Source organism: Salvelinus namaycush, chromosome 1, assembly GCF_016432855.1.
Source record: "Salvelinus namaycush isolate Seneca chromosome 1, SaNama_1.0, whole genome shotgun sequence".
Lineage (NCBI taxonomy): Eukaryota > Metazoa > Chordata > Actinopteri > Salmoniformes > Salmonidae > Salvelinus > Salvelinus namaycush.
The window spans coordinates 16934608-16944462 of record NC_052307.1 but is presented as its reverse complement, the minus strand read 5'-3'; the positions used below and the strand labels follow the sequence as shown (position 1 = coordinate 16944462).

At 39.6% G+C, this 9855-nt stretch overlaps 1 protein-coding gene across 1 annotated transcript in view; it reads left to right on the top strand.

The window, feature by feature from the left end:
* Nucleotides 1–1872: 1872 nt before the first annotated feature.
* The window catches only part of LOC120052530 (nuclear receptor ROR-beta-like), a 38282-nt gene continuing 30299 nt past the window's right edge, over nt 1873–9855 (top strand). Inside the window, exon 1 of the mRNA XM_038999535.1 lies at nt 1873–2052. Within this exon, the coding sequence (XP_038855463.1) occupies nt 2046–2052 (7 nt within the window). The 5' untranslated portion in view covers nt 1873–2045. The remainder of the gene's footprint in view (nt 2053–9855) is intronic.

The window sequence follows — 9855 nt, the reverse complement described above, 5'->3', positions numbered from 1 at the left end:
AGTGACTAGTGTTCCATTTATTAAAGTGGTCAGTGATTACAAGTGTATATATAAAGGCAGCATGCCTCTATGTGCTAGTGATGGCACAATGGGACAACTCCATGATCATCACCACACACGACCTTTAATCACGCTGCACTACACAGGGGCATATATAGAATATAGGCTTAATTTGAATGGGTTCTGTGTGTTACTTACTGGTAATTCCTCGTTATTGAAGAGGTGAATTGTTTGTTCATCTCTGTGATGCTCTGCATAAAACAATGCATGTTTCTTCACTCTATTTGAAAATGCCTGACTATGGTTATTGGTAATGTAAGTTGAGGGTCAGAGTACAGGTGGATGGAGGACTTTCTGTAGGAGCAAGGACTGGATGGTCTCCATCAGCCACAACCACAACCACAACCACAAATAAAAAATGTCTGTCACTTCCTGTTTTCAATAAACTATAACAAGCAATGTATTGACCAATCACCAAATAGATTATTAGTTACCAGGTAAAAAATTAGGTAAAAAATAATTTCCTAAAACACAGATTCATCATATATTAGTCATGTGTAAAATGCCATAAAGAAAAAACAGGTTAGTTCACTAAAACAAAACATAAATCTTCATAAAATAATCGTACAGTAATTTTGTGTCTTTATTTCATGCCGCTGATTTATGATTTTCCAATAATGGTATGGTCCAAATGAAGGCCATGTTTTAAAGTGTATTTAAACTCCTTTATTTCTGTCCTGATCAGACAGGGCAATGTTGGCATGCTGCCAGTTAAGGATTGAGCCCTGGTTATTTTGGCTAGTATGATTTGAATGACATTCAGTTATCCCCAATGTATGTTTCTTATTTTCATCATCCTGTTTCTTATTCTGTTTTGTACATATAGTTTGTCAGTTTCTCCTGCTCTGTAAATAAACACACTCATCCTGGGCATATGCACTGGGAACCACTGTATGTGCTTTGCAGAAGAAACATTAGACATGTAGCCTAATGTCATCCTCTCAGTGACACTTAAATAAGCATTTGAACATCAAAATGTTACTGATTACCAATTGAATAGCCTATTTAAATATATATTTTTCCATGGTTCTGTTCTACTATTTAATTCACAGCCATTACAGTGTTTAACATCCAAGAAATATTTTAAATATTTACCAGAGAGTGTTCAACTGTGTATCAATAAACTATTTAGATACAACCATTTATCAAATCCCCATTCTGAAAGATTTCGAGATTTGCTCATCTAACTGGTGTGGCCTAGGCTATTATACCTGATTGTAAGATATGTATAGGCCTATAAATTCAAAAAGCATTTCTGTAAACTATTGCTTTGACTACAAACTGTCTGTGAACTTAGAGACGTGTGATTTCCCCCGCATTCCATAGTCAACTCTAAAGAAAACGTATTCATGTAGACAGACTTAACCCAAACGCTCCATCTTTTGACTACAATTCAGTAGGTTCTACATATGGCCGTTAGATAGTTAGGTTATGTGTTATTGTAGGCAAACTAACTGTTTGTAAACACAATTTATTTGGGAGGATGATATATCTTATCCTCACTGTTATGTATGTGCGTTACAGATGACAGTGCCCTCACGCGCAGACGGATACTGTTTCGTATGGGCTACTACACTCACACTCATTGGGGACGTTCGAGAGTGGGAGGAGCAGAAAGTGCTAGTCCAATCCCTGCTCCTGTAAGCCTCTAGCGCTCTCCCCTCCGCCGGGGGGAAACAGTGAAAACCTCGGGTTGATGTGCAGACGCAGATGTCATGTGAAAACTCGCATGCTCGCTGCGCGCACGACTCAAACCGTCCGACTACGGCTCCAGACTCCACCGCCCGCGCTCTGCCCAGTGCGTCACCAAGCTCGAGCCCGTTCTGGACTGGAATGCTTTTGCACATAAAAAACACTCCTTGAATGAACGTGGACGACGCCGAATATTAACATTGTTTTTTTGCCCGAGGATATTGCTTTTTTAAGTCTTTATGTTTGTTTCTTCATGACTGCTGCATTCGGAAGCGAATCGCACCACAACCACTATGCGAGGTAAGGAGAATCCAACTGCTTTTGACAGCTCATTTAAATAGCTGGCCATGGAGCGCGCGTGGCGCCCGGCCGCTATATCCCTCACATCCACTCACTCACATCACACTGGTATTCCACACATCCATTCGGGACTGTAGTTATGTTGTGTGTGGGCTGTGTAAACTTACTCGGGACGTTTTTTCAGCCTAACTTGCTCATACAGCCTCAGTCAGACTATTATCCCAAGTGTGAGGATAACATGGCCATTTATTGTCATTATTGTAGCCTGTTCGGATCTTCGTGTGTGTGTGTGTGGTCCATCAAACACCTTGCATTAAGTGAGTTACAGTGTTTGAGTTAACTCCACACTCCACTAGTTTGGAGGAACTTCTACTCACTACAAACAAATGGGCGCGCGTGAAGACCTCTCTTGCCATTGCCATTAACTATTGCCAGTGATGATTTAAAGAAACAACTATTTTCTCAGAGAGCAGCAGGTATAGGCTGTGTGTACCAGACCTCCATGGTGCTAGGGCCAAGCGCGGAGGTTCTGTGTTCCAACGTGTTATGCGCTCTACTAACCCATTTCCGTCAGTCAAGCGCCGCACCGCGCCGAAAGCATCGAAATGCAGTGCCCCCCAGGTCCAACACATACACACACGCGCACACATACACCAGAGAGAGTGAGCGATAAAGAACTGACCCCCGTCTTCCAGACGGAAGTTCACTCCACAGCTCTCCCTCTTTCTCCCGGTCCCAATCATGTGCATTAGATCAAAGGCTAATCCTGAATAGTAGCCCTGTTTTACATCTCCTACAAATTATGCCAGAATGGCAAAACAGTGGCAATGCAGTTCTGCCCAATAATTGAACAAATTAACGTATCTATGATTACTAATTGTGGGCAAATTACATAGATAGTGTTATTAAGATGATCACTATAGCCTATAACTTATTAATTGTAAAATAAATACAATCACTAAAAATATAACCCATGAAGAAACTAAGCCTACAGGAATTATTATCATTACATAAAAGTAGCCTATAATCTGTTTTTTTAATGAAAGACAGGTGATAGCCTCACTGGGAGGTAGGCTATTGCCGCTGTTGTTCAGGCAACATACTAATTCTACGTTGTATACCTATAATCGGAAATTATAATAAAACATCATTATGTTAATAATGAAGTGAGGTTGAACTAAACTGTAGACTTCTGAATTATAGGCAATTTAACGGTAATCATTGATTATCAACGGGTAGCTTAATTTGAGTTTGTCATCATTAAATAGAAAACATGGGATGGTGCATACAGAAATTGCTGTTGTAATAATAGCATTCAAATTATTATTATAATTATTATTATTATTACATTATTCCCCTGTTCATTTTTGCCAATTGTTGAAGTTCTAGATATTCTAGTCAATATTTAGCCTATTTAACATAATTAATTTAGGCCACAACACTTTTGTGATATTAACAGTATTTTTCTCTTTTTTTTCGTGACTATTATGGTGTCCCTTGCTAGCTAATGGTATTTGGCTTTGAAAGTCAAGCGCTTCCTTGCATTAACCTTTTACTTTATAGCCGTGGTGGGTAAAAGAGGCTCTCTCTCCCTCCCAGTCTTCCTCTCTCTCTCTGCACGCCCCAAAGGGTTTTGTCGGATATGATTAAATCAGTGTGCGCGGGCGGCCCCTCTCCCAACCTTTGCGGCCTGTGGAGTCTATGCTGCTCACAGAGAAATGCACTCCCATCCACGAGGTTATAAAAAAAATAGAGGGCCCCACAATATGTCTTGTTTAATTATCATTTAGCAATTGCCAAAATTCCTATCCCGACTGACTGACGGACGATGATGTAGCATATGCTAGACTAATAATCACAACCAAACAAGGGAGAAAGAAAACGTTGTTTGGTGAAACATAGAGAAGTTGGTTATCAAAAAAATCTCATTGTTGCGGCTGTTATAGGCCTACTATTAGGCTAAATATACGTTATTCAAGGTCAAGCATGTTGGAAACCCTCTGAAACAATTAGCATAAAGCCCAACCAGAACTGCCCTAAAACATTTTAAAAAAATAAGAACGCGCTCAAGTCAAATGTTTTTTATGTGCTCTTGTTAATAGCTGTTATTTTTATTTCCCTGATTTGATTCCATGAACTCATTCTTAGATTTTAATGTTTGGGGTCCGAGCATTTAGTTTCCCAAGTGAACCTTCTCCTGATTTCTTTTTTACTGCCAATTAAATAACTTCAAGCCCGTTTTGATCTTGTTGACCAGGCTATCACTAATAATTGGTTTATACAAGTTCTCTAATCACTGAAATTTGTTTTTCAATCATTCTAATAATCAAACAGCCTACTTCTTTAATTAACAAACATTGTCCATTCAAATTAAATAATGTTTGGTTTATTTTCTGCATCTTTTTTGCATCTCTTTACCTTACCTCAAATCAATTCACATTCTAGAATCATATTGGTGCAGATGGATTCGTTTTTTCAGTTTGATTCGGCCTGTGTTTGGTCAGGGGGCTTCAGGAACCACGTGCACCTTTGCATTGCACCTGCACTTTACTGTACACTCCTACCTCCACACACACAAACACAGTGAACCCCCCAAAACATACCTTCATTATAATAAACACAATGATGCCTCCATGCAAGTGCACATGATCACATACATACATTCTCACAGATATGGGAATACATGCATAGGCCTAATAAACATGGCCAAACACACTTAAATTAATAATATATATATGTGTATATATGTGTTTAGGCTACATGCACAAATGCATACCAACACACACACACACACACACACACACACACACACACACACACACACACACACACACACACACACACACACACACACACACACACACACACACACACACACACACAATGACAATCTACTGCAATGCAATCCAATTTTGTACACCTCATACGATTTATTCCTATGTGTTTGTTTGTGTGTGTGTGTGTGTTCAGTGAGATAGACTGAGTCTTGTGCTTTGTATTGCTGATCAGATTATGCTGCTGAAGCCACTATTACCCAGGCTAACCCTCCCATAGATGGTATAGGCCACTGAGTTTAGTCCAGGGCAGAAGGAGGATGGATCATGGGTCAGAGGTGGGCTATTTGCAGCGAGATCACACCAGATAGACTTCAGTATTCGACATTTGTCCAGGTCCACAGGACGTCAGGAGATGCCTTCAATACCATCCACTAGGGGTAACGTGAGCACGTATTACCAGCTAGTAGGCTCGCAGCTTACTAGGGCATTGTGTTAAACTGTGCGCTTCGGCTCTGAGGATTGCGGGTTCAATCCTAGTGCTTTAAAATATATATATATATTAACCTTTATTTAACTCAGTGCTAGGCACTTGTTTTATTTTTTTCCTGTTTTAACCTTATCCAAAACCTTAACCCTGACAACCAGTCAGAATGAATGCCTAAACTTAACGTTAAGGTTTTTTCTGTTATAACAACCTTAATTAACCCTCACCTACCATTTCACTTCACCTGAGGTGTGGTGGAAATGTGAGAGAGGAAGATTGCGAGAGAGAGAGAGAGAGAGAAAGAAAGAAAGAAAGAGGAGGATCGGAGATATTAAATCTAAAGGAATGATGCCACTTCTTCTATGATGTTTATTATCAACATAACACAAAGCCGTGCAGTATAACTATACTGGTGATTCTGTAGGTATCACTTCGAACGCAAAGATAAACATTGTTGTCCTCCAGTGTGCACCCTATTTCTGTTTTGTGTTGGGGAAAAATACTCTCTGAAGGTATTGAAGTGAAGGTCATTACATTCATTTAATCTGGTCATCCTATGCACAGAAATCTCAGTCTAGTAATTAGGGATGCATGATATATCGGTGAGCATATCGAAATCAGACCATATTAGCTAAAAATGCCAAAATCGGCATCAGCCCAATGTCTAGTTTAACGCCAATGTGCAAAACCGATGTCAAAGCTGACATGCATACCTATATAACGTAAGTAGATGATGTAATGACGCCACGAAGAATACAGAGCTACAGAACAAAAGCAGAAAAATACTAAGCGCACACTTCCAACAACTAAACAAGTTCAAGTCGAGCACTCATTTGAAAGAGTAAGAACATTTCAGCGAAACAACTCAAAGGTGAAATCCATTATTGCCAAGATAATGGAATTCATTGCCCTTGACAATCAACCATCCTCTGTCGTGGATAATGTTGGCTTTCACCGACTGGTCGAGCCCCGGTACACACTATTTTTCAGATGTTGCCCCAATGGAGTTACACAGTATTGTTGAAATGTACATATATGAGCTACTTGCTTTGGGCGTCACTGCTATTAGCTTCACAACGGACATTTGGACCAGCAATGTCAGCCCCATGAGTATGCTGATTCTGACAGCACAGTGGGTCGACGAGGATTTCCTACTGAGGAAAGCCGTATTGCATGCTCAAGAATGTGCTGGTTCTCTGCTGCTGCCATTTCAATGGCATTTGAGAACATGTTTGAAACTTGGAAATATGAACACACTCCTAGCGCCATTTGAACAACTGACTGGAGATATAAGCTAATCAACTGCGTCTGCAGCAGACGTGATATCCTCTGTCATGGCATTGAAACGCCTGCTCAACAAAACTGCAGACAGACCGTGGGGTTAAAACTTACAAAAGTACTCGAGGCTGTGAACAAGTGATTCGGTGGCATTCTCTCTGAGCCGCTACTGTGTCACCGCCATGCTCGATGCTAGGTACAAGGACCGTTACTTCGATGCAGACAAGAAACAGGGTTTACGTGAAATGTTACATACACAGCTGGACAAGATGGAAACGGACACATTGACAGTGCGCACCGAGGAGGATAGGCCACGGACAGACAGAGCTGAAACTTCACTGCTTGACGTGTATGATAAAATCCTGGTTGAGAATGAAACGACTGAACAAATGAACAACGAAACAGCACAGCAAGTAAGTGAAAGAAATGGGTCTTGATTATGTTTTACTGGTAATGGGGACATGCCTAAATGCCAACAAAATAACTTTTTGGTCAGTGTGTGCGTGTGTGTGTGTGTGTAACCTTTATTTAACTAGGAAAATCAGTTAAGAACAAATTCTTATTTACAATGACGGCCTACCCCAGCCATACCCGGACAGCGCTGGGCCAATTGTGCGCCGCCCTATGGGACTCCCAATCACGGCCGGATGTGATACAGCCTGGATTCGAACCAGGGACTGTAGTGACGCACGCCTCTTGCACTGAGATGCAGTGCCTTAGACCGCTGTGTTCATGTGTGTGTGTGTGTGTGTGTGTGTTAACTATTTAACTGTACTAGAATGCTTAAAAAGGCCGCAACATTTTTAAATATCGGTTATCGGTATCGTTTTTTTGGCAAGGAAAAACGCAGATAACGGTATCGGCCAAAAATGTCATATCAGTGCATCCCTACTAGTAATCCTATAGCTATATTCCCAAACTGCTAATTTCTGCCTGTAGGACTAGTTAACAAAGCCTTTCCATCAACACCTTAGTTCACACCCCGATCCCATTAACAACCATATGGTCTATCCATTAAACACTCATGGACAATATGGGCACAGACATACAAGTTATTAAGGTATAAATTACCAAAGTTGCCATAGATTGCTATAGATTCCAGTAATTTGGTATATTACAAGTAGCTTTGCAACCTTAGTCCCCCATTCACTGTCTTCTTCTCTCTCTCTCGGCGCATTTGAGCGGATCACTTTTTTCAAGTCGGTGACCAGCATTTCAAAGTGTGTTGCATTATGGGGATAAAAATTGTTAGACGTATGTTTACATGTTGACTGCATGAACAACAACCATGTGATCAAAGGTCATGAAGGTTCGACTGCGGTCGACTTTAATTTTCTGCAGTTGCTCTTCACCAGCTGCAACTTGTAGTCATCGCATGCATTGTGGGAGGCACTATTTGTCATCCAATCATTAGAGTGTCTTTGTTTGACCCACATGAACGGGACCAAAGACGTGACTAAACAGCAAGCAACTTTGCCGCGTTTCATATGTATACAGTGGATATGTACAAATTAACAGTGGTGGAAAAAGTACTCAATTGTCATACTTGAGTAAAAGTAAAGATACCTTAATAGAAAATGACTCAAGTAAAAGTGAAAGTCACACAGGAAAATACTACTTGAGTAAAAGTATATTTAAGTATCAAAAGTAAATCGAATTGCTAAAACGTACATAAGTATCAAAAGTAAAAGTATAAATCATTTCAAATTCCATATATTAAGCTAACCAGACGGCACAATTGTATAGTTTTTTTTAAATTGACGGATAGCCAGGGGCACACTCCAACACTCAGACATAATTTACAAACAAAGCATTTGTGTTTAGTGAGTCCGCTAGATCAGAGGCAGTAGGGATGACCAGGGATGTTCTCTTGATAAGTGTTTGAATTGGACCATTTTCCTGTCAAAATGTAAAGAGTACTTTTGGGTGTCAGGGAAAATGTATGAAGTAAAAAGTACATTATTTTCTTTAGGAATGTAGTGAAGTAAAAGTATAAAATATAAATAGTAAAGTAAAGGTTAGAGACCCTCAAAAAGTACCTAAGTAAAAATATTTTAAAGTACTACTTAAGTACTTTACACCCATGCAAATTAATGTGATATTTGAGGCTTTCTCTCCCCAATTGATAATACAATGTACACACATATATTTACAGTTTGTGAGTGTGTGATATGGGGATTGGAGACGTGTTACAAAGAAAAACGTTTATAAACAATGGCAACACTGCCATGTTAGTAAAGAACAAGAAAGCCTGCGCACACTGTTAAAGCTCCCAATTCACTGCTTTATTGACAACGTTTTGATCCTAAATGGATTTTGGTCAGGTCAAACAAACACTGCCATGTTGCACTAAGCCTTGCTGTTGGAAAACCACATCAGTGTCTGACTTTCAGCTGTAGCAGATGCACCTCCTCCGACTTCACTCCTCGACTTTCGTCTGCAGTTGGTTGCTTCAGCCTTTCCACTCAAACAAGCCCACAGTCTCTCTCCTCCCTCTCCTCACCCCTCTCTACTCCCTTTCTCTCTTTCACATCGCTTTAACTATCGCTTTTTTCGCTCTCTGTTTCACACTCATGCCAAGCGCACGCATGCACACACACACACACCGTGCTTTGCTCTGGCCTGTAAAACACAAATAGCCAGAATGTCATGCATGAGGTCCCAATGCCAATAGAATGAGGCATCCTGCATCTGCATTGATCAGTCAATCCTAGCGTGATCAGGGGATCGATGCCTCCTGAAGCTCTACGGAAGCAATCCCCAACATAATCTATGTTGTAGTGCAGTTTAATAATTTACATAATCTATGCTGTAGTGCAGTTTAATAATTTACATAATCTATGTTGTAGTGCAGTTTAATAATTTACATAATCTATGTTGTAGTGCAGTTTAATAATTTACATAATCTATGTTGTAGTGCAGTTTAATAATTTACATAATCTATACTGTAGTGCAGTTTAATAATTTACATAATCTATGTTGTAGTGCCGTTTAATAATTTACATAATCTGTTGTAGTGCAGTTTAATAATTTACATAATCTATGTTGTAGTCCAGTTTAATAATTTACATAATCTATGTTGTAGTGCAGTTTAATAATTTACATAATCTATACTGTGATGACTAGTTTAATAATTTACAAAATCTATACTGTAGTGCATAGTTTAATAATTTACATAATCTATACTGTGATGACTAGTTTAATCATTTACATAATCTATACTGTAGTGCATCATGTAATAATTTAAAGAATATATACTGTTGT